The sequence below is a fragment of the Centruroides sculpturatus genome, unplaced genomic scaffold (assembly GCF_000671375.1).
Source record: "Centruroides sculpturatus isolate CEXI.00-Female unplaced genomic scaffold, Cexi_2.0 scaffold194, whole genome shotgun sequence".
Lineage (NCBI taxonomy): Eukaryota > Metazoa > Arthropoda > Arachnida > Scorpiones > Buthidae > Centruroides > Centruroides sculpturatus.
The window spans coordinates 369,945-397,421 of record NW_019384455.1 but is presented as its reverse complement, the minus strand read 5'-3'; the positions used below and the strand labels follow the sequence as shown (position 1 = coordinate 397,421).

The window sequence follows — 27,477 nt, the reverse complement described above, 5'->3', positions numbered from 1 at the left end:
TAAAAGGCCATGTCAAACACTGATTTATTAATTTTGTAAAGTATTAATACAGTACTACAATAAAATACAATTTTTTTTTTGTTGTGGAATTTTAAATTTTTTTGTACCATTAATACCATTTAAATTCAACTGGATAATACAAAAAATGTATATTTTGCAAGCTAAAACATTTCCTCTTCATTGACTGAAACATGTTAGTATTAGTGGTGTTTGGACTAGTGGGACTCTACTGTATGAATTAGTTTTTGTCAACAATAATTAATACTAATGGTTTAAAAATGTTTTATTTTTTAAAATTATTTAACTACTAATTTAATTTTATTAATATTTAAATTATTAATTTTTAAATTGTAATCTTAATGCAAGTCTTAAAGTATATTATACATTAACTTATATCCATACATTCACAATCACTCATTGAATCATTTTCATTGTCTTTTCAATAACATTTTTTTTTAAATCTCTAAAAAAATAAACCAATATAATTCATTAACTTTTCTTGAATGCATAACTTAAAATTGATTTCCACAAAGTGTTATGTAAAATTTTTAAAAGTTTTAGAATAGAACAAAATCAATTTACCTGTAACATTTCATGTTACAGGAACATACAGTTAATGAATGTTACATGTCCTGTAACATTTCATGTTACAGGAAAAAAATTATAAGAATGCTTTAAATTTATTGGTGTAGTTTCATTTCTTTTAGATACCTATGATGTTGTACAGTAAACTTGAAAGCATAAAATATTTGAGTAATCAACATTGGAATTCATTATATGCATGCACTATTAATGTTACCAGATGATTTAAACTGAAATATTTTGTTGTCTATTGAATATCTTCATAATTATTTGCATATTTTTTTTTTTCAGTTAAATTTATTGCATTTATATTTCAATTAATGATTATAGGAAAACTATGAATTGAAAAAAAAATTTCTAATAATAATGTTTTATGTTTTCCCAAGAAATTATCATAAGCACATGAGAAATTCTAAATACAACTAAATAAGAGTCACTTAAATACATGAATCACATCCCAGCATGTGTGCAATTTAGGGACTATGGAAGGCGAGATATATCTGTATTATGTATATAAAAATNATAGGCATCCCCACTTAATATCAGTAATCTGTTCATGAAAATCAGATGTTCTGCATGAAAACATTAACCAGAGGCCAATTCTCAATTACTTCAAATGAAGAAATTAAACTGTATTACAATGTCAACCCAAAACTCTCAACTAATTTCTTAAGATGTAACTAAAACACCTAAATACAAACAATAAACTATTGCATCAAGATGTAAAATGCTTAAAACATTGCTTCCTAATCATCAAATTAATCAATATTAATTTTAAAAAAACAGTTCCTTTAGACTTTATATGATACACAAATAACACACAGCAATAAAGAAATTTATTAGAAAAAATACTGACAAAAATTTATGGTAACAAGAAATCAATATAAAAACGTGCAAGGACTCTTGCACAACTTTCCTGGCACTCATAATTTACAAAGTTATGTATGACACCATTTGTTATGAGATTTTATTAAAAAATAACTTTTACTTTATTATTAATTATTATAAAAAGACTAACAAAAGACAAAAAACTTAATTTTGAAGACAAAGATGAGTTTTAAAACAAATTGTAAATGTTAATAACAAGTAAAACTTTCATTAAGTCCACTTGAGATATAACATATGATCTCCTTAACCTTTAACCATCAAAATTTAATAACATCAGTGTCTAATACATAGTAATAACCCTACCAAGTTTCAAAATTTTTGGTTCATCCAGTCCTGAAATATAATGCAAAATAAATGCAGACACACAGACAGAATTTTGTAAGGAATTCATTTTTTACATTTTTGGGCTTGAGTTTCAAAATGTCAAGAAATGCAAAAAATCTGGAGGTGATTTCTTATGTGCACATTTTCAGTTTTTTTTTTTTTTTAAATTGATTAAACNAAAAAAAAAAAAAAAAAAAAAAAAAAAAAGGTGGACAGATGGAGTGGTCGGGACACGGTAGAAAAAGGAAGGGTGAAGTGGTGGTCCCCGAAAGTGACAACGTTGAGTTTCAATTTTTATTCTGTTTACAATGTAAGTACCTTTTCTTCGTGTTTTAAATTCAATTGTGGCTTTTCTTACCTATCTAAACATAGTATGTATTTCACACCACCCCCTCGCCACTTAGACTAACCCTACGACAACAAGTCGATCGCGACACATTTTTAAGATATAAAGTAGATCTTCTGTACATAAAAGTTGGCCACCCCTGGTATAGACGATAGTAAACTCAATTTACCCACCTAAATTCTCCTTAGCGTGGCGCTGGACAGCGGAAAGTAGTTCGGCTGCCCGATGACGTTTTACCGAATTATAGGAGTTTTTTTACCAGGTTTGTACGGATACCGTCGCAATTTTTTCGCCATCTTATAGGAATCATAATTATAGGAACCCGTGTTATAGGGGGGTCTACTGTATGTAGTAACAATCTGGTCTTTTGTCCCAGTCTTTTTTAATATATTACAGTAAGATATACACTTACTATCTGGGAAAAGAATGAAATGTATTTATCCAACCCCCTTTGCCTAGTTAATATATTATGTTTCAATTGAATGCTACTCATTTGTCAGACTGACCCAACCACAGCAACATGGTAGACCATGGCAGTATAGACTCTTCTGCCATTTGAATCCCAGACGTAGAACCATACCAAAAATTCTATATCCTTGAAAAAAAGGTTTCTTTGCTCTTTTCTGAATAGAGACCTTAATATTCATTCAGTTTCTTGATAAAGATAAGACAAATTTTAAATAAAAAATAATGATACTGAATGATATGAAGTAACACCATCTGGTCAACAATCCAGCTTTGGATATTATAATAATAAAATTAATAACAGTAGTAAATAATATAAGAATATTAACAGTTACAACATAATAAAAAAAATATCATAAGTAATAATATTTATAGAATAGAAAGTAATAGAAAATGCATGTATTTATGCTGTGATTTTTTTTTCTTTAGACTACATTAAATCATTTAATGATGCTTTTAAGAATTNTATTTTTTTGCAAAAAATTCACTGAACTTTGGAGACATCATTAATATAAATATAATTTTTATGGACGTTAAATAATAAATGGTTTTTAGTAGGTCCGCTGCTCGTTTAAACTCAGTGGTTTGTGCAATATCCACTATTGGTCTAGATTCGACCAATTCTGTCACGACACGAGTTGGCAATGATGTTTTACCATATTTTACAAGTTTCTTTTAGTGTGTTTATACGAATACGGTCACAATTTTTTTGCCATTATATACAAATTTGCATTATATGAACCTGTGTTATATGGGGGTCTACTGTATATATATTTAAATGGGTCAATGGAAAAAGTTTTTTTAAAAGGATCAATACATGAAAAAGTTGTGAATGTCTGGTTTAGATATTCAGTGTTTGTGAAGTAAGTGAACATATTGAAAGCCCTGTTTAAAAAATATAAATTTAATGTAAAAGAGTGCAATAGCTTTTTAAATATTATTTTCTAAATTTGAAATTTTATTTTTTGCTTAAGGTTTTGTTATTTTTCTAAGATATGGTTATTTTATATTAGAAAGCATTAGTTTATTTGAAAAACACAATATTGAGATTTTATATATACTGGTTTTAGTTTATATTGGTATTTGAACTCCAAATAGAACTTAATTTAAGAAGAGAAGAAGTAAAATTGTAATTACAATTTAATATTAAAACTATCATTCTTTTCTGTTATTTATTTACAGAAGTAAAAATAATGTTACACATATAGCACATTGATTTTGAAAGATTTATTGTGCACTGTTTAACATTATTTTTAATAAATTTTTGAACATGTAAATTTTTGCAACCTTTTTAACATTTTTTTCTTTGACTTTAGCTGTTGTGGAATCTGGAGAAGATCCAGAAGTAATAAGGGCCAAATACTTTATACGAGATGAGTTCCTGGTAAATATTTATTGTTATTTTTTGTTGTAATATAAAAGTCATTTCAGTTAACTTTAAGTATCATCTGAATTTAAAGTTATAATCATATTATTGATAATATGGTTTTTTTAAGTTAGAATTTTCTTAATGCAAATTTTATTACTTAGATTTCATATTTATAATAAATTTAAACAAATATATGCAATAGAAATCTGAAAGATTTAAAGATTAAAATCTCCATTTTCATGATATTTATTTGAACGATTGAATATTTATTTGAATATTTATCTGAATTAAAGAATGTTTGATTAATATTGTTGTGATTATATACATATAGTATTAAGATCTAGGTTTTCTTCAAAGTTTCTGTTTAATTAATTTTTTATTGGCATTTATTAATGATTATTTCTCTAATGACAAAGTAAATGTTACACAACTTCATAGATGAAGAAAAATTAATAAAATGTATTTTAAGCAATATCAAATATTTAAAAAATAAGCATTGGAAAAATTAAAATCTAAGAATAGAATATTAGTAATAAATGAATTCTCATTTATTTAACTGACAAATTCATATTTTATCTCTGAGGTTAACAAATATATTTTTGTATTTTGATCTAAAAATTATGCAGAGTAATTTTTAATCCTTCATTTTTGTCAGTAAATGAAATATTCAAAAATAGACAATAAATGAAATATTCAATTTTTGAATATTTAATTTATTGTCTATTTTTGAATGCTCTTTTTTTTTATATTAATTAAACATGCTTTAAATTCTAGGTTCCATTTTTATTCATTAATTATGACTTCTTCAATGTGCAAGCATATATATTCATATTTAAATATTTTGTATATTTGTGTGTGTGTAACACAAACAAATATACTGTACTAAATGAAATTAAAGTATATTTATATTAAATACTTTGATAACAATTTGAAAACAAAATTTCTCTAAAAATAATTAATAATTTAACTGTACAAGCCTACATTTTTTCTATAAATAAATTATATAAATCAGATCTGGTTTGAAAATCATACATTTAATTATCAGGTCTGATGTAAAAATATTTATATATATGATAAATTTAATACAAGGGTAAATAAAAAAAATTGAGACTGATTTTTTCCTCACATGATAATTATTCTGAGGCATATTGACTGTGGTCTTTTTCAAGATATTTCCTGTGGAATACCATGCACTTCTGCCATTTTTTTCTATTAGTCATTGAAGATGTTTAGTTACCCATCCTTTTGAGATGTTCATCAGAATTGCCTCCAGTGCTTTGACTATTGTGATTGTGGACAAAAAATGCATTTCCCGTATCTGAACTTCAGTGCTGAGAATAGGTAACTCACAGTGCCAAATCTTGGCTGTGAGGGAATGTGGTATGCACAAGATATTTTTTTCTTGACCAAAAACTTCACTACTACATTAATGACATGCAGGTATTCATTTTCATGATACAGCTGTTAACCATTGGCATAGAGAAAAGAATTGGCAAGTGTGATCCAACAGTAAGCAGGACTGACAGATAGTACTGCCTGAAGACTTGTATGTAGCCAAACATGGTTGTACATGTCAATCAAAGATGATGACCATTTTCTTACCAGCTGTCAGAGTAACTCTTCTTTGAAGTGAGAGGTAATGAGGATTTGCACATTGTGCTCTGAGGATTGAAGTGATATAGTCAGGTTCCATCATCAGTGACAACTGACTGCAGAAATGCATCACCCAGATATTAAAACATGTAACAGATGATATTTATTGTGTACTAGCTTATTATCATTTTCCTTATGATAGATACCTACTGGATCACAATGATTTAAACTTAGATCATGGAGATGTTTTTTAAAGTGTAACAGAGTCCTTTTTGTTATTGTTGAACAATAAAGCTAAGCTAACCTAATCCAATATAGAGGTCACAATCATAATTGCCAATTAGAACTTTTTAAGGGTATGATGATGATGATGTTTATATCCCTAAAGTAATTTATTTTAATTTCAAAAGTAACACCCTTTAAAAATCTTTAGAAATTCTGTAACTTAGCCTTCACTGTCTCAGTTAAACACAGTTTAAATTCATTAAATTTTAATATGTTAAGCTTTATAGGATCTTGTCTAAAAGAATCTATTTTAGCACTTTTACTAAAAAAAAAGTAAAATTTGAGATTAACAATTAAAGAAAATTATCCATTCATTTAGTTCTTTTATTCCAGTCTTAAATTTAATTATTATGTCTCCTGTGCACAGTCAAAATTGTGAGAACCTGGGCTATTATATCTATTAAAATAATTTATGTAACTAATGTCATATGTATAGGTTATTTAAATTCTCTATACTCTCCTGAATAAACTGATATTGATTTTTCCTTTGTAGACAAATATAGGTTGAGATATATATTTATGAAATTATAATTAATAATAATTGTATATAATATATTATTATTATTAAATGTTAATAATCATATAATTTACCATACTAAATAATTATTTAGTATGGGTAAAAAGTTAAAAAGTTGTATTCAACAAGGAAGTTCATAAGATCTTATCATCAATTTTGTTTTCATTTAAAATGATACATCTTTCTTTGGGTTTGACTCATTCAGAGAAGTTTTCAGAAAATCTCGGGTTGGACAATGAACAAGCTCCTCAACCAATTTTACTAAATTTGGTCAAGGGCCAAGGTTGGAGATGAGATCATAGCCAGAGGATAAAAAGGGGCAGCAGTTCCTCTCCTCCTGAGTTCACCTTTTTGATGTGTGTGTGTGTGTGTGTCACCCATTTGGATATGTCCTAGAACTATTGTTGAACTGTGTAGTGAAGGACTAAGTGGATATTTTATAAGGAACCATAAGAATTGTTCAGCAAAGGATTACATCAGAAAGTATTTATACACCTCATGAATTGATTTAATTTTTTGTTACTCACATATTGAGTTAATTGACAGATAAGTATATTCATTAGTTAGTTATCCATATACATTAGGATGTTAGTCATTAATAAATGTGTTTTTGTTTTAATTTTACTTGCTAGTTGAATGAATCACAGATTGTTTGTCTCTCAACTTCCTCCTCCAGTCTATTACCCCAAGTCCCCATACAAGACTGCTCACTTGTAAATGAAGGTTTCCTGTGAACTGAAATCACAGGTGGTATCATCTTGACCTGGGGAGCAATTTAACCTGTCGTAAAATACCATTGCCAAGTAATGAATGAATCTACTCTAGTGGCCAAATAAAGCATCGTATTTCTATGCAATTTTTTGGACAGATGCATTGATAACCATTTTTTACAATGATATATCTGGCATTTGTTAGTGCTATATTTTCAACAGGAAAAAAATTAGTCTCAATTTATTTTAGCTTGTAATGAATTAAAATGGATTAAATTATTTTGTATCTGTTTGCTGTAAGTATACTAAAGTATTATTTTGCAATTTATCTATAATTTTGCTATAATTTAATTTTTAGAATTGATATTATTGGAAACAGAATCTGTTCATAAAATTAAATCGTACTAAAATATAATTGAGTATAATTTTTGAGATTTTTCTTATTATACTGTTGCTTTTATATTTCTTTACTTTTAAAGTCTTCAATAAGCTACATATTTGAAATTTATAATGAAACTTTGATCCAAAGGATGCTTAATCATTTAAAGAAAAACTAATATCATAATTTTCTGTGTATTACCAACAGCAGCATATAACCTCATTTGTATATATCTTGCAGAAAATTGCTAAAGGAAACATAAAACCATCACATAACCCACACTGCCATATAACTCTGCACCTCTTATAGTTGTTGAAGACATTCCATTTACACATATACAATTTAAAAAGCATGGTCTTAGGTATTTCATTTTTTCCTCCTTATTTTTTTGGTTTTATTTTTGTTAGCAATTCATTGTAGATGTAATTATAATATAAGTGAAATGGAAAAAAACATAATATTTGAGATGGAACTGCCTAAGGGAGGATGCTCACAAGCAGCATGAATAGAAAAATAGCACATTTGTGATAACTTTATTGCTGCCAACTTTAAAACATTGTCTCTACTTTTGTAGCATAATGAAAAGTGTTAGATTAAACTTTTGCAACATAGATTGTAGAGATGTTTTTTCTACAACTAACCATATCTCATATCAGTAGTTGTTTAGTTGTAGAAAAAACATCTCTACAATTTATGTTGTAAAAGTTTAATATATAATGCACATATTGTTTAATGGAGGAAGATTTGAATAGATTTTTGATGCAGAAATATTTCTCCATATTGTACAAAATTGTTCATTTAATATAATTATCTCTAGCAAACTATATAAAGTAAAAGTTGTAAACAGAAAAGATGCAAACACATTTCCCATCTCCAATGCATGCACCAAGAATAAAACCACTTGTTGATCTTGGAACAAAGATGCATTTTGTGATGCCACTTTTTCATTCTATATTACATTTTTTCATCTTCCTTAAACTGCACTAAATGTTGAAAATATAACCAATAATAATAATTATATCTGTTAGCAAAAGATGAACTTTATATGATAAAAACATGTTGGAATATAGTCATCAGGATAACTAACAAAGATGCTGAATTCTGGTTTATTTATCCAATTATTGTTTTACTATGTTTTCAAACCAATTTTAAAACATAGATGCAAATTATTTGTTAATTTACTTCAGTCTCATGTCAGACTTTAAATTATTTAAATTTAGAAATAAACAGTTTAACACCACCTTCCTGTTATTAATTAGCACTTTAAATTAGTTTTGAAATTAATTTTAAAGTGTTTTGTAATTATATTTTTATTTAAAAAGATTTTATTGTTACTTTTATTTTAATTGAAATGTAATTAATATTATTTGATGTTTATAAATCTAAATATTGTTCCATTCATAATTAGTTCAAAACCATGAATTTTTTAATAAACAATTGTGTATATAAGCTGATGTTGGTCTAAGACAGGCTGAAAATGTTCCTTATACACTGATAAAATTTTGGCTTTCAGAAAAAGCAATTTTATTTCCAGTAGGTAACAATATCATGTACTACGGTCACTGAATTTGAAGATATTACATCATATTTTAAACTATACACCTATGTTACTTTAATTAGTATAAAAGAGAATCACACTATACCTTTTAAAAAATGAAGCAAATAAATTAAAATAGTAGTGAAGTCATATTTATTTGATTTCATTAGCAAAATGGCAGAAAGTAATGCTGCTATGTGTTTAAACATTATAGGGTCAAGTTAGGGATAGATTTTTAAATGTGTATAATTACTTTAGTTTAAAAAAGCATGATTTCATAGCCTACCAGTATTATTATTATTATCTAACTCTAATGTCTTAATGATCAATGAGATTGACTAACCATTCATCAAAGATTATTTTAAAAGTTCATATTTTGTTGGAGACACATACAAACTATAAATATATAACAACTAGATAGTTCCCTGTCATAGTTGATGGAAAACTACAGTACAGTCGACCCCCCCCNACTTATGGAAAATTCAAGATTAGGATATAAATAACAATTCAGAAAAATTTTAAATTAATCAAAAGCAAGAATTTAGTTCAAAAAAACAAAAGAAGGAAAGTTTACTTAAGGGGAAAGATAGCAAATAACTAATTAATTCCATCTTAAAAATTGAAAATGTATTAGTATTTTTGTGTTTATTTTTATTTTTGATTTTATTATCGTAAGACACAAATAACAGATTAAAAAAAAAAAGGAGCTTGTTCATTATTATTTATTGTTGACATCATTTATTGAAAATATATTTTAAGGTCAAAATAATGAAAAATTAAAAGTGTGATGTCAATATAATGTTCATTGATGCTGTTATTTTAAGAATTTAATGTATTCAAATTATATATTACACTTATATATAGTTTAACAACATCAGTTGAAATTGATTAGAAACAGTTTTTAAGCTTGGTATAGATTTGGTCAAACATGAGTAGATGTGATTTCTGATGATTGCTGGTAAATTTTGATTAATAACAACATTTTATGAAAATTTATTTAAAATAAAATAATCATTTTATTTATTTGATAATGCTAAATACTGTAGATAAAGTTATATAAGTATACAGCTGTCCCTTGAGACCAAAGGGGTGTCGGATTACCAAAAGTGTCTGGATTACTGAAAGTGATTACATATTTGGCATTGTTTTGCTAGCAGTAGCCTACAATATTCCCTACTCCAACTGTTCGAACAGAACTGCTCACGGAAAACACACGAAATGTGTGTCATTGTGTAAGAATTGGGTGGGGAGATTCACGTCGCGACATGCTTCTGTGCAAGCAGACACGTAATGGGGACAGGTACCTTGACAGGAGGTGTGTTGGACTACTGAGCATGTCAGATTACAAAACGTCGGACTATCAAGGGACAGCTGTATTAAAAAAATTTTATAATAGAAGAAAAATTTAAAAATTCTCTGATTGCAACTTTTGGTGTTTTTAATTAATCATGTTTTCATGAAAGAAAGAAATGAGAATTTTACAATGTGGCGATTTTAATTTTTAAAACATGTAATTAATTTTTGACATTTTAATATGATATACATAAAATATATAAGTAGTTGGGAAAAAAAGATTTTNAATACAGTGTTTAATACTAAAAAAACAATAAGAAATGAATATAAAATGAATGTAAAAGACTAATATAAATAAATGAACATTTAACATGGCATTCAAAGGGCTGCTGGCTATGGAAACTTTCTTTGGTTCCATGATGAAGCTAAAATGAAAGGAAAGCAATGCAATTCTTTGGCTTTTTTTTAACTCTCTCTGCACTGTGGGCACTAAGAGAACCTCTTTTAGCAAGCCCATTATGGGTTCGGCCAAGCCCACAATGGGACGGTTGGGTGGAGAGGGACAGGGCCTGACATATCCAGATGGACCACTTTCCAAAAAATTCCTAGGGATATTTTTCCCTTCTGCAATCGATCTTGGGACCTCCAGAGCAGTAGGCTGCCACGTTGACTGCTTGGCCATCTGGCTGTCATAGAGCAGTTGTTTGGCTAGACGCACAGAGTAATGCTCACACTACAAGAAACAACACTAAACTGAGCAGGAAAAAGTGTGGGTCTCCTTTTGTTTTTGCAAATTTGCAGTGAGGTCACATGGTCACACTAACAAAATCTGGGGCAAATTTTTCACAAAAAAATCGACAAAAACTGAAACCGACAATAACCAAAGTCAACAAAAACTGAGGTATTACTGTATTTTAAGAGAACAATATTTGATAAAATCCAGCATAAAAATCTTAGTACTAATTTATCTACATTGTATATAGTTACATAATATATTTTGGAAATTAAACAATTACATAATGCACAACTGCAGTTAACTCATCATAGTCTATAATTATCAATAAAATTTTATGTGGTGCCTTGTCATTTGCTCATTTTAATGAATAATTGTACATTGGATATGGGCATAATAAATTATAGAAATGTCTATTGGTAAACTTTGATATCAAGTCAGGTAATATGTCTGCATGAAAAAATTTGATCTATGGTCCTATATAAAAATCCAACAAAGCAAATTCAGCTATTACAACAAAAATAAATCTATCTACAATAGAATTTAATTTTAATTATTATAATTACAAGGAAAAATCAATATTACAAAGAATATAGGATACAGTTGAAATACTCTGGAATGTGATTTATTTAAAATGGTGTTCTTATATTAGAAAGATAATGCCTTATTTTAAATTGCAGATAATTTCTTGCCAAATATAATTTTGTATTATAAAATTTATTATTTTTCTCTTGATTTTTTCATGTGATTTTCCAGTTAATATTGTTTGAGTTACAATTGGAATTTTATTCTATTATTTATTGTTTTGTTTTTGACTAACAATGCTAGAAAATGGATAAATAAAAACTTGCACAGTGAGGTAAACTTTGTATTTTCTAATTTATTTTGCAAAAAATCTATCCACTTCTAATTTTCTTTCTTCATATCTTCATAAATAAAACATTAGAAGGTAATGTTTAAAAATGCATAAATAGACAATTTTAAAATTATTGATTTTATTTTATTTTTATCATATTATTTACATAGAACTTTTATATATTTCAGCGCATCAGCACTGCCAGTGGTGATGGGAAACATTATTGTTATCCCCATTTCACCTGTGCAGTAGACACAGAAAATATTCGTCGGGTCTTTAATGATTGCAGAGACATCATTCAGCGAATGCATCTTCGTCAATATGAGTTATTGTGATGGCAGCTAACATCTTTGAACTGCAGTGCCCTCTGGTATTTATAGCATGAAGGGTGTTTGGACTGTATTGGACAAGAATGATTTTGGCACAGAACTGCACAAGACAGAAGTGGCTCAAGACTCCCACCTGATTACCCGGTGTTATGACATACCACAGCGTGCAGCCATTTGACAGTGATGCATTCACTGCCCATGTGTGTATGTATGTATGTAAGTGTGTGTATATGTATTACAGCCAGTTCTCTTTCCCACAGTTTGATATTTTATTATACAGTTTAATGGAGAGCTTCCTCATTTCTTCCAATGGTTAAAAAATTGGTTCTTATTAAAGTAGCCACAGATTGATAGAAATATGCACAAAGCACAAATGTCCTCTGCAGCCAAATGCCCTGTTGCACTTACCAGGAGATATTGCTACATATGACAGTATCATTTCAGTAGCAGGAGCAGAAGTCCTGTGAACTGTGGGAGTGGCCACTGGGGAAAAATTTCCTCTAAAGACATGAAACAGTCTCTCCCTTCCGTTTTGGTTGCCACAATGATTGCTGATGCTTTTGTGCTTCATCTCTGTACACACAAATAGTTAAAACAAAAATGTTGTGGCACCAATTTAATTGTGTAGTCATTGTATGGCATTTCAACAATTGCAACATTTTCATGGCAGTAATGTCAATCACAAATTGCATTTACTTATATGTAGGCAAAGATTTGGTGTCAGATTTGGCTATCTTCAAATTTTTTTCCACTTAGTTGTCTTAATGCATGTTCTCTATTCAGAATATGCTTTAAAACTTTCACTTTGAAATGATCTAGTATTTGATATGATGCTAGATCAGTCACAATAAACAAAAATATTGTATTTAGTTGCACAAAATTATTCTACTTGTATTGTAAGAAATACAGAAATTTACTAATTCAATACATATAGAAAACGGACAGCAAAATCTGATATCATTTTATTTCCATATTTAATAATCATTTTATACATAAATGATTTTAGCATGAAAAATGCATTGGTGTCAGATGATCGGTCTAACAAATTATCAACGGGACTCAAAAATTAAAAAAAAAAAACAAAAAAAATAGCAGTGTTAGCTTAAAATGTAGTGTTAGCTATTTATTGTTTCTATATATATTTTTAATTGTAGCAGATCAACACTTTGCCATCACAGAGCTTACTGTGGATAACATTTGTTGTGTATGTGATGTGACTGTACCAGAAAAAGGGTTTATTTTTCCCTACTAGTAGCAGCTTGTTATTATGGGCTGAAGTGTATAGTGTATATAAGAAATGTGTAAGCACAAGAGCAACAGCCAGGAGAAGTCTATGTTTTGTATGAAGTGCTCTAATTTACAATCAGCAATGTGAAATGTGGAATTAATTCCTCAAAATCAGCTTCCTTTATGTTATCAATGGTAGTGACTATATATTGTACAGCCCTGTGAAAATCAAGGTCACTTGTACTTAGATTGACCTCCCAAACAGTCAAGTTTGTTGTTATTAACCTGTATCTGGGAGATCAAGAAAACAGATGGGTGACATCATCGTGGTGCAGAATGCTTGGAATACAAAGATCGTGTCAGTTCAGATTAGAAATGTATGGTGGATTACCAAACCTTGTATTATTCTCATGTACTGTTAATTTTGTATTGATTTATTGTGTAACCCAATGCACAGATTTGTTTCTACCCTTATAAATTTTAGAAAGCCAATGAAGTATTCTGAGAACATTCCCTACCAACAACACTGTAAAATACAATTTGATACAAAATTTATTTACAAAGATTCTGAAGCTGGCAAGATAACATTTTGTTTTAAAACATTTAAATTACAAGAACTTTTGATAAATTATAATAATGCATATATTGCATATTAAGTATTCTATATGTCAATACTAATTCTACATGTCTAAAGAAATTGTGCAAGTTGAGAATTGGTAATTCATTTCAAATATAATCAAAATAACAGTTTAATTTTTCAGAGTATGACTTGAATTAGACAATCAATATGAGAAATTAATGATAAAATATTTAAGGATAATTATTATATTTATTTAGATTAAATTTCTAATTTGAATAAACAAAAACATCAAAATTCTCTAATAAAGTTGCACAAATTTTCTTCCTTGCCAAGATAAAATCATTGCACAATTGGGCACATAAATGAAATTTCCATGCAAGCCATTTTGTGGCATTTATTATAAAATGGTGCAAAAAAAAAAAGATTGTGTGAATACAGCAAACATGCATTTGAAAATTGCAATAAGCAATTAAAACTGGTACATTTGTAGTTTAGGATGTAATAATGTATGTATTTTGTTGTAGGCAATTGTATTATATGTGTTATTGTCTTTGTTAGTACTTACGGTTTTGTAAAGTATGCGTAATTTTGAAGCAAGATAGGATTTTGTGTGATACACAAGAAAATATTTGTTTGGAGCTAATGAAAATTTTTCCAGTTTGTGAACCAAGAAATTAAATTATCTAAGTTGGCTATGTAATTGTTCCCCCCTCTTGTATAAGTATTTTAAAAATTTATATACACAATATACTTTTATACTGTGTATATATTTAGATAAAGTATAATGTACCACAGGATGAGTCACCCAGAACTGTCTGAAGTCTTCATTGAAATACAAACCTTCATGAAAAAAAAATTAAAGTCTTGTACTGAAGACCTTTGCAGTCTGCAGAAGTATTTTTCAACAGTTTATAGAGCAGTTGTACAAATATTCACATATGTTCCTTAATTTTAAAGAGTTAGATTGAAAATCATAATGATAAAAGATGCACATATGTATATTTTACTATAAAATTTGATTACACCAAAAGAAAATTTTCAAAACCTTCCATTAGTTTTAAAGTCAAAAAACTAATTATTGAAGATATTTATTTTTAAAAATAATTATTTTCAGTTAGTTAATAATGGAATTTATTTTTTAAGGATTGAAAAATGCATTTTTATCAAACTTTTAAGTTATGTATTTTGATTATTTCAAATATTACTTAGTGATATTTAAATGAAAGTTTTTATTTTACAAAATACAAAAGAAAACCTATATTTCCCAATAAAGAGTAACAATTTTCATATATTGCAGAGCCATAGACAAGTAAATAGGGGTTTCAACCCCAAAGTTTTACAATAATTCGTAAATATTTTAAGAAAAATGAAACACTATGCAATTAAACTATAGTATAACTATTTCTAAATTTAATATATTGTCTAAATTCAATTTTTGTTACCTTTTTTAGTCTATGGCATTGCATTTTTATTTATTCTCATACATTGTTAGATTAAGCCAACTGTTGGAAAAAATTTGAATCACAAACAATATGCAGCTGTCTGTGCCATATCATCAAAATTTCCTCTTCAAAAATTTCTACTATAGTCCATTATACATGAGATTGAATCTTTAATAGTTAAATAAATCCAAATTAGAAAATAATAATGAAGTTTTTCTCCAATAAAGTTACTAAACCAATTATACTGAAATTTCATCAGATGTTTGAAAAAAATTAACACAAGTCTACTTGAAAACAAGTTACATTTTTGTTAAACTAATAAAAAATTAGGAAAACAAAAATCAGTGTAGATACTATTGTGATAATTACTCAATATATTGTTGAATTCAAACTTAAGGATCTGGAACAGCAACATGAACATTATCAATAATAATTTTGTTGTTTGAAAAATATATTTCAACTAAATATCTTCATTTGAAACAAACAGTACATGGAATGCAATAAAGATTGTGAAATTTGTTTAAAAAAATATTTATTGAAATTTAAGTATCACACCAGTTTCTAGATTCATTTTATTTTAAATAAATTATATTAGTATTGATTTTTAATTAACATTATATACATAATTGATTTTATTGAATATTAGTCTGAGACAAATTTCATTATAATTAGCAATATTTCTATGATATTTTGACATCAAATAAATAATTGTTGTCCATAAAATATTTGTAAAAAGATTAAAACTAGTCAAATGAATTCAACATTATATCTGAATATACTGATTTTGATGATGCATGAAATAGGAAAATTGTATATATTGCAAAAAATTTTATTTGAATTAAAATTCTTGTTAATTAAAATACTTAAATTCTTAAATTTTTTCTATTACAGAAATAATACATATATATATTTTTTCTTTTTGTTCTTCGTAGTAATGAGTCTTTTCAATATTAAGAAATTCAATATTAATACACAACACTTTATTATTGAACATATTTCAAAATGTAGAAGTTTATGAAAAATAAAACAAGTTTAATCATTTCAATTAAAATTTGAAAACTTTTTAAATCACAATCAATGCCAAGGTACAGGTGCTGGCTGATGAATCTGTCCTAGTTTGTAATATCTTGTGTTACCATGAGTTGCAGATGGAGCCAGGCTAATTGCAACTGACTGATTACCAGGATTAACATTTCCAGCTTGTTTCTCTCCTGTTGCACTAGTCAAATCTCCTTTTAATGTTGCTATGCGTTTCCAATTATCTAAATAATTTGCTGTTAAAAAAATCAGAATTAATTCAATTAGTTTTTATATACATTATAAATAAATTTGGCAATATCTGTTGCAACCTTACCTTTCCACAAACGCACACAACCATCATCTCCAGAAGAAGCTAAAATTGTACCTAGAATATTCCAACTGACTCTCCAAACCTGAAAAAAAAAGTTGTCAACATTAATAATTTCAGTAATATAAAATCCCTTAATGATAAAATGTTTTCATAATTTAAACCTGAGAATTGTGATCATCAAATTGTCCCACTTGTCTAATCTCAAATTTTGATAAACTTCCTTGAGGATTGCCATTTCCTTGATCACTATTTTGTAAATAAAAACATAATGAAAAATTTCTAAACAGATTTCTTATATTATTTAAATGGAATTATAAAGCAATAACAACTTTGAAATAGAAGAAATACCTGAATATTTCTGATACAGAATAACAAATTTGCTTTAATTTTAATACTACGATAGTCATGTAGTGTATATTTTTTTGATTAAGAAAATTATTGGATATTTTAGACTTATTCTGAAATTATTAAATTTATCTGTTTTTCCTTGAATAATGTGAAAAAACTTTATGGTAATTATGTCTAGATAGAATTTAAAATACCTAGTTTAATGAATATTACACATTCCAAAGAGAATTAAATTTCTGCTGTATTTAAATATTTTGATAAAAAGAAAAGAAATAGATGTCAGTGCATTATACAGCTGCATGTAAATTTTTTAACAAAAATAAGTATGCAACAAGTTGTTAAAGGATACAGTGGACCATAGTTTATGGTCAGGAAAGGTAATTTTTCTTGTATGCTGAACCAAACTATTCATAAAAATATAAGGTTCATATTGCTAACCATATGTGGATGAATGATAGTAGTAGATACTTTTTAATTATAAGCTTGTCAGTAATGAAAATATATTTGCATTTTCAACATTAAAAAAAAAATTACTGATAAAAGCACTAATTATTTAGTATTCTTTGAAACTAGCACTTCTTTGGTCAAAATTACACTTCAGGAGAAAAATAGAAAAAATGATTGCTTTAGAACTAAGCTGAGGTCTTAGAACATATTTTTTGATGTTGAATTCATATATTTTTGCAATACAATGAGATTCTAAAATGGAGTAATGTTCAAGAGAAATTGTAAAGTCAGATTTCACTAATTGCTTTGTATATCAATTTGAAATTTTAATGAAACAAAGTTATGTTTACAAAAACAAGTAAAAGTGTATGGTTTTAATTAGAAATTATACCCAGTTTAACTGATAAAAATTTCCAGTGTATATATTTAACCAAGAACAATGTTTGGTTATAAATTTTTAAATATTCTGAACACTCCAAGTAAAAAAATTTTCAGTATTATTTTAACATTTAAAAATAAACTTCCTTTTTAATAACAACTTATATTGTATTATATCAAAAATAATAATTTTATAAACTAATACACTTACATTAAAGGCTTTAATGAAATAATTCTGACATCTTTACTGGCAACTGCTAAAAGATTAAAAGATCTTCCAAGATTGGGTGCAAAAGTTATGTCACGAACAGGATCTGTTATCGTAACAATTGTTTCAACTTTACTCCATCTCCTACTATTTTCATTGTATTCATATATCAAAACTTTTCCACCAGCTGTTTGACTAGAATCATCACTACCCACAGCTATCATGGGTGGATGTATTCTTAAAAAAAATAAAAAAACAAAAGTAATATGTTGTATTATTAAAGTGCATTATTTTGAAATTAATATTTCTTATTTACCTAGAAGGACTCCATGTAATGCAACTACAACTAATTTTACAAGTTATTTCATGCTGTAAAGACCATTGACTAAGATTCATCACATCAGGTGCTTCATATATTCTTACAACACCATCAGTTGCAGAACAGGTAGCTAGTTGAAGACCTAAGTGTTTTGGTGCAAATTTGATATCTGTAACAGGTGTTCTACTATCTACTAAACTTGTCCTCTTTACCCAATGGGATTGTATGCCTTCATTACCACTACTATCTGAAACTAAAATAAAAATTTACATAATTTTACCTGTTTATAAATTTTTTATTACATTGATAGAATATTATTTAATTTGTACATATATTTACATCTAAATAAATCAGGGATGCCATCATATACAACACAGTTTGGTTGCTAGAATTATATGTCAATGGGTGATATATTACTGGATTATTATGAAACAGTTTGTGTGTAGAGATAATGGTAATAAAACTGCAATTAGATTAAAGTATGTTTAGAAATCAGTAAAGATTATTGCTAGTGATTTCTAAATTAATATAGCTTTGCATTAAATTTAATTCAAAACTATTCCAGATAAAAACATCAGTCCAAAGTGGAATTCAAACCTTGCAACTTCTACTTACTATGCATTATTTTGTGATTATAATGCACAATATATATTGATAGTAGGATGAGGAATTCAAATATTGTTAGTGAATGTTTAAATACATTCTTATATTTATTTATTCAAACTGCTAGTATAAATAACTGAAATATTTGTGATCATCTTTTCGAAAAGAAATGTTCTTATATCTAAATTCTATTTCGAGCTTATGCCCACATCCCTCTGTGGTTTTCATGTGATTGAACTTTTTATTCCAGCATGGTAAAAACATTAATTTGCCAAGTTTAGTGGTGATACAGCCAGATAAACTATTTGATCGTTAGAATAATTTGAGCTTGTTTGTCTAAATTGTGTAATTTTGTATTCTATTTTTTTTTTTAAGTTAAACTAAAGTGTTAGCTCGAAATAGAATTTAGATATAAGAACATTTNTAATGCAACTACAACTAATTTTACAAGTTATTTCATGCTGTAAAGACCATTGACTAAGATTCATTACATCAGGTGCTTCATATATTCTTACAACACCATCAGTTGCAGAACAGGTAGCTAGTTGAAGACCTAAGTGTTTTGGTGCAAATTTGATATCTGTAACAGGTGTTCTACTATCTACTAAACTTGTCCTCTTTACCCAATGGGATTGTATACCTTCATTACCACTACTATCTGAAACTAAAATAAAAATTTACATAATTTTACCTGTTTATAAATTTTTTATTACATTGATAGAATATTATTTAATTTGTACATATATTTACATCTAAATAAATCAGGGATGCCATCATATACAACACAGTTTGGTTGCTAGAATTATATGTCAATGGGTGATATATTACTGGATTATTATGAAACAGTTTGTGTGTAGAGATAATGGTAATAAAACTGCAATTAGATTAAAGTATGTTTAGAAATCAGTAAAGATTATTGCTAGTGATTTCTAAATTAATATAGCTTTGCATTAAATTTAATTCAAAACTATTCCAGATAAAAACATCAGTCCAAAGTGGAATTCAAACCTTGCAACTTCTACTTACTATGCATTATTTTGTGATTATAATGCACAATATATATTGATAGTAGGATGAGGAATTCAAATATTGTTAGTGAATGTTTAAATACATTCTTATATTTATTTATTCAAACTGCTAGTATAAATAACTGAAATATTTGTGATCATCTTTTCGAAAAGAAATGTTCTTATATCTAAATTCTATTTCGAGCTTATGCCCACATCCCTCTGTGGTTTTCATGTGATTGAACTTTTTATTCCAGCATGGTAAAAACATTAATTTGCCAAGTTTAGTGGTGATACAGCCAGATAAACTATTTGATCGTTAGAATAATTTGAGCTTGTTTGTCTAAATTGTGTAATTTTGTATTCTATTTTTTTTTTTAAGTTAAACTAAAGTGTTAGCTCGAAATAGAATTTAGATATAAGAACATTTCTTTTCGAAAAGATTATCACAAATATTTCAGTTACTTTATACTAGCAGTTTGAATAAATAAATACAGTGGATGATCGGTTAACGAACAGATCGGATAACGAACACTTTCGCGAAAGATTTTTATGTTCGGACAACGAACAAATCGGATAACGAACACTTTCGCGAAAGATTTTTATGTTCGGACAACGAACACATGATCGGATAACGAACACCGCACAGAACGAACACAAAAAGAAGCGACGTAAAATAATGAATACCGATTGGTATTCTCTTGTCTTCGGGCAACAATTCGAAACTTTTCGGAGTGTGGGAGACGTCGACATCGACGCTCAAGCCGGTATATACTGATCAGATAGTATTCCTCTGAACTTTGAAACTCTCCCTTGTAATTCCAGCCTTTTATTTTTCTGACAAAACAATTTTTTATGTATTCGCGAGACTGTCGGGTAGGCACAAGTTAAGTTTTGCATCTGTTTTTTTTCTTTTCAAAAGGTGAGAGTATAATAGCAAAGGTAGAAAGAGGGCAGAAGATGCCTAATGTTGCTGGGCAGTATGGCGTAAACAGGTCTACAGTAGGCCGTAGTTCAATCTTATTTAAGAAAAATACTGTATAATCAAGAAGACTCAAGCAGCTAAAGGAGTAACAAAAGTCACATCTGAAAAATAAAGAACATCGAAGAGTTCATAATGGAACCTGAAACGGATCTGACGACAAANTACCGATCGGATAGTATTCCTCCGAACTTTGAAACTCTCCCTTGTAATTCCAGCCTTTTATTTTTCTGACAAAACAATTCTTTTATGTATTCGCGAGACTGTCAGGTAGGCACAAGTTAAGTTTTGCATCTGTTCTTTTTTCTTTTCAAAAGGTGAGAGTATAATAGCAAAGGTAGAAAGTGGGCAGAAGATGCCTAATGTTACTGGGCAGTATGGCGTGAACAGGTCTACAGTAGGCCGTAGTTCAATCTTATTTAAGAAAAATACTGTATAATCAAGAAGACTCAAGCAGCTAAAGGAGTAACAAAAGTCACATCTGAAAAATAAAGAACATCGAAGAGTTTCATAATGGAACCTGAAACGGATCTGACGACAAAAGTACGTCAAAAACTCTTGAATGAAGAACACCAGGAAACTCGGCAAGATATGTTTTCTTCTGAAAAAGAGGATTAATGCCTATATTTGCTATTAAAGATCTTAAGAAGTGGGAAGATGTCAGAACAACGATCTTAGAATGGCATCCAAACCAGGTTGAGGCTTGGGGATTTCTACAATTGCAATNACAAAATAATAATGATACAAAACTCACCATTTTACTATTTATGTATATATTTATATACTTTTAACATAAGTTCCTAAGCTTAGTCTATGTCTGAACTTTTTGAGACAAATGATATATGACTCATGACCATATCATGGAAATAGCCACCGATGTTAAACAAGACCCTAATTTTCAAGAACAAAATGCAAGATCTCTGAAACTTTATGACAGTGGTATTTAACCAGACAATAGCAAATGACAAATTGAACACCATTGTCAAACAACAAAGGAACAAGTTTCATCTTATTTCAGGAAAACAACTTATAAGTAGGAAAACTCAAAGGACTTTGTTTTGGAGAGCTACCAGTATGTCTGGAATGCATTCTGGAATTAAAGCAAGAATGAGGTACTGTATAGTACATCCAAAGCTTAGCATGTTATATTAATTTATAGTCCACAAGTTAATTAATTAATTAAACCTATTCATAAATAATTCCATTAAAAAAAAATGTTTTATGAGATGCTTGAAGAATTTTACATATTTTTTTGCACACATCAGTAAATGATGGGCAGAACTTAAATCAGAATGCTCTCAACCTATTTCTCTAAACAGACTTTGTTCTACTCGTTGGCATTCCAGAAATGACTGTGTCAAAACCCTCCATTTCCTGTAACATGTGTAATGAAAATTTAATTCAGTTTACACTGGCCAGAGAGACAAAGCAGCCAATTTTTTAAAAATACTCAGATGTTTGATCAATTATTATAATTGCGATAGAGGTAAAAATATCCAGTTTTAAACCTTGTTTTAAGAAATGTTGCAGTTTCCCACACATTAAAAACTCACTCACATAAGAATTATAGAAGCTTGATGATTACTGATGAGATTACAAAAGTTGCTGCTTTGATGTGCAACAGTTAGAGAATCAATCTTCATTTCAAGTCAGAGTATGAAGAATAAAAAGACACTTTGATGAACTGATCTAAGACAAAAGAATAGATCTGCCAAGAAAAAATCATTATCTAATATTACACTAGATATTATTGTTACCCAGTTGAAAATCCGATTATTGGCCTAAACAAGATTGTTGAAACTTTCATAGCTATATTACCTGAAAATAAAGATTGAAAAGAAAGATTATGTACTATATTTTGCTGCATCAAAACTTTCCAACACTATGATAATCTGGCTCCTGAGATAGGTAAACAACTGTTGAAAGTTTTTAATGTATATAAAGATAGCTAGGCTAATCTTTTAGGTTTTGCAAGTTAAGTTTTTGATCATCAAAAATAAATTAACCAGCAGTTTCCTGATTCCTGTCCCTGAATACATTTATTTTTACAATTCCAATCACAGTTGCCAGATGCAAGCACTAGAGAGTCAAAATTATTAAAACTTATCTGAGGAATTCTATGCCTGAAAGAAGATTTTCTACTATCTTAGAATTTTCCAACAAAAGAAATTGAAGATTTGTGTAGCTTATCAGTAGAAATATGACAAAAGTAATAAGTGAATGTTCCAGTTAGTTGAGTCTTCACTAAAATAAGATTAAAAAGAATTTAATAATTAAAATTAAATGTGACAAAAGTAAAAAAATGATGAAAAATTACCAAGTAGTATTTAAATAAAAACTGGCATTATGATTAGTCCACTATGTTATACTACTATGTTATACTACTATTACTATTAGTCCACTATGTTATATTACTATTAGTCCACTATGTTATACTATTAGTCCACTATGTTATACTACTATTACTATTAGTCCACCTAGTCCACTATGAATTTCTGTATATCAGTACCAACAATAGTGGTATGTGAAAATTTATTCAGAGATTTCTGTTCTAAGTATGGAGAGGCTCACTCATAACTGTTTACTTCCACGCCTGCTAACTTGAAATTTAACCAGAGTTCAGATCAACAAACAAATCCATATCTCTATCACTGATTAATTACGAAACTAAAATAACAGCAAAATTAATAACATTTGCAAATATTTGTAATCTTTATTAAAATGTGCTTTATTTCTTCATTACAATATTTAATTTTTACATTTTGAGACTACTTTTAGTTTAGAAAAAATTTATATCAGAACTTGATACTGATTGATACTTATAAAATGATAGAAAAATCCAAATAAAAATAAACATCACTGCCAATAAGACTAAGACAAGAGTGAAACTTCACAAGGCTGCTTCACAAGAATAAGTCAAGATCAAGACATTATTACAAGTCTTGAGACTTACATATTACTATGGCCATAATCAATGGTGTTATTATGAATGCACTAATACTAATGTCTTTACTTGAGTACTAAGCAATATTGTCACTTATTGGATTTTACAAGTAACATTAAAAATTTAATATTTTTTGGGACAATGTAAAATATACATGCCTAGAAATCTCCCTTTTCAGTATAATATTACTGCAACATAAAATAACCATCAGAAGTACTTTTGGTGTGTGTATATACACCTTGTATTTTACAATAATAAAGTGTATTCATTTGTTATTAATAAACATTGAGAAAAGTATTGAATCTAGGATTCTGTTTGAGTTTCAATACAAATATTAATTTTTTTTTCTTCATTATTAATGAATTCTCCATGAAATCCTCACATAATCCATATCACTGACCTTAATTTGAGTTCTAACCTGAGATTGGAAATTACTGATTTAAATGGCTAGAAATTACTACTTGCAATAAGTTAAAATAAAATAATAAATTTGTTTTAAGTTAAAAGTATGCTTGTAAAAGAAGTATGGTTTACATACTATATAAATGTTACTGTTTTCTTCAAGTTATTTTGTTTTTATATTCATTCCTCTGAGTTTTTTTTCATAAAATATTCTATTTATAACACACACATGTTACATTTATTTTATTGTACAATTTCAAAAGACAAAAGAATTACCTAATTCTTCCCATACAGCTGCAGTTCTATCAAATGAACAAGTTGCTAAAACTTGACCAAATTCTGGATGTGCCCATGTCACTTTCCACACAGAACCACTGTGAGTCTAGAATATATTATTGGATACTTATGAATAATGAAACAAATTTATGTATAAATAGATATTAGAATTTTAAATAAATTTCCAAAAATAAATAATTTCATATTTAAGAATTTATTTATTATTCATTTAGCTAATAATAATATACTAATAATAACTAATAAAAATATAGTAATTACAAATATGATAATAATTACAGTAAAATTAATTTTAAGTTTCTACAACTTTTATTATTATTATTTTACAAACATATATATAGGAAAGTTTAGATATAATGTATATCTATATAATAAATTTATTAAAGTTCAAAAAGAATAATTATTTTTAATTAATTGAGTCATTGATTTTGAAAGTGGGGCAAGTCCATTTTGTGAAAAAAAAGTTACAAGCTAATACTTATTACAAATTAACATAAAATTTAAGTTTTTAATCAATTCACAATAAATATCTTATAATATCAGTATAAATTTGTTACTACTAATTTATATTGTCAACAATATTTATTGTTAGTTGATTTTGAAAGTGAGGCAAGTCCACTCTAAAGAAAAATATAAAGATATGATGGATTTATTACCCTATGTATCCCATTCATCATGAATACTTTAAAAATTGCACCATGTGAACTAAGAAATATAATTATGTGCATACAACTTATTACTGAATATTTTTTCTTATTTTCTCCACTTTTTCCTATAAAATTAAATTTATTTTTTGTTTTATTGTAGCTTTTCAAAGAAGTATGAAATGTTGAAATAAAATAAATAAGTAAATAAATAAAATATTCAATTTATTGTTATTATAACTATATTCCATTCAAAGAAAATCAACGTTTTCAACAAATCACTGCTTTTGAAAGTGAGGCAAGTCCATTGGCACATACCAAAACCATGATTTTTTTTTACCTAACACAGATAGCCATTATTGCATATTAAATTTACATGAAATAAGATCAAAAAAATATAAAATAAGTCTATTACTGCTTATGAATATTTTTAAACTCATTCAAATGCAAACCATTAAATATCTAGCAATAACATACCTTGAACCTGTTACCGGGTGAGTGACACAAAGGTTAAAGTATATCACAAATGTTTTTGAACAGTTTAAAATTCTTCCTCGGGTGATACACAGAATAACCGATGGAACACAGAGATTTGAAAATTAGATTGAATCCATGTCTCGTGAAATCGTTAAGTTGGACATTTGCATTCGTGTGGGTATCCGATGTTTGATAATTAAAGATCAGTGTCCAATCATAGCAATAACATAACATGGACTTGCCCCACTTTCAAACTCAATGGCTCAATAATAATAATAACTAAAGTTAAGTAAAAGAGAAAAGTTTTCAAACCTCTATTTCAACCAACCTCGTAGTGAGTTGAAGTTATTCAAAAATGTCTCATTTTTACTTAAATTGTTAGTTTCTTTAAAGTAATTATTCATTTTTGATATATATAAACTTACATATTCTTATATCATCAATTTTATTGTTCTATCAAATAATCCATAAATATAGTAGACCCATGTTTACCAGGTACTTTACTTTTATTTTTAGGTTTTTACTTTCACTTTTCTCCACAAATACAGTAGGAGGACTAGCTGAAAAGATGTGAACATTCTTGCTCCAAAATTTCTGAATGTTCCCTTATGGGACATACAGTATAAAAACAAATAATTACAATACCACCAAGTAAGGTCATGTGACCACTGAAAGCTAGTTGCTAATTACTTCTTGCTTTGCTCCCTCAAGATAAGGATGTTTATATCATCTGCATTGTTTATTCATAGAGTATATATTTTATACCTTTTTAATATGTAATTGCTTCTCATATATGTCCAATAAAACCTGTTCATTATGATTCTGTAAGAAATCATTTGACTATACTTGTATTAGAAAACTGACTAATGAAAGATTTCACCAATTTTCCATGTAACATACCATGATGTAGATGGCCCTGTCACCTTGTGTCCTGAGTAGTAATGTACTGTAAGATTAAAGATAGACCCTTATAAATCTTCCTTAGAATGGTGCTCCCTTACATGGGCTGCTGATCTAAAAATGCCACCAACACAATGCTCATTTAAGCAGATTGATCTGTTATCCAGCACTCTGTTAACAGGATCTCTGCTAATCTATATATATAAAAAAGAATGTATGTCTGCCTGTCTGTCCTTCATGCATTACCACACCGTTTATCTGATTGCCATGAAACTTTGGGAAATTGTTTAATATACTCCCGCAAAGGTTTCTGGCATAGTACATCTATCCTACGATAGATGGCACAAGTGTATACGAGCATTTCATCGTGAGTTCGATCAATTTAAAATTGTGAAGACCATTTCCCCCTCCAAAAAATATCTCTATATATGCATTTGTGAACTGTTGTTTACGATATTTGTAATAATTTTTGTTTAATCACTTTATTTCAACTTTATTTCACTTTATTTTTGCTAATTATGTATTCGCTCGAACTTTGTTAAAACCTTAACTGTATCCCAAACAACAACCAAAGTTGTAGTAGGAAATTCGCCTATTTTACCGATCTAGGGATCCCCTTTTCCAAATTTTAATATTGACTCAAAATAATTTAAAAAGACAAATTACAATAAAACAGTTTATTATCCAACTATCAGAAATTTCACAACATGCCAAGGAA

At 28.0% G+C, this 27,477-nt stretch overlaps 1 protein-coding gene across 1 annotated transcript in view; it reads right to left on the bottom strand.

The window, feature by feature from the left end:
* Positions 1–16,268: 16,268 nt before the first annotated feature.
* LOC111620662 (nucleoporin SEH1-like) overlaps positions 16,269–27,477 on the bottom strand; it is a 42,558-nt gene continuing 31,349 nt past the window's right edge. The window contains exons 4-8 of the mRNA XM_023362637.1: positions 18,504–18,759; positions 18,191–18,424; positions 16,968–17,052; positions 16,810–16,888; positions 16,269–16,729 (exon numbers count right to left, since the gene is read on the bottom strand). Of these exons, the coding sequence (XP_023218405.1) occupies positions 16,530–16,729; positions 16,810–16,888; positions 16,968–17,052; positions 18,191–18,424; positions 18,504–18,759 (854 nt within the window). The 3' untranslated portion in view covers positions 16,269–16,529. The remainder of the gene's footprint in view (positions 16,730–16,809; positions 16,889–16,967; positions 17,053–18,190; positions 18,425–18,503; positions 18,760–27,477) is intronic.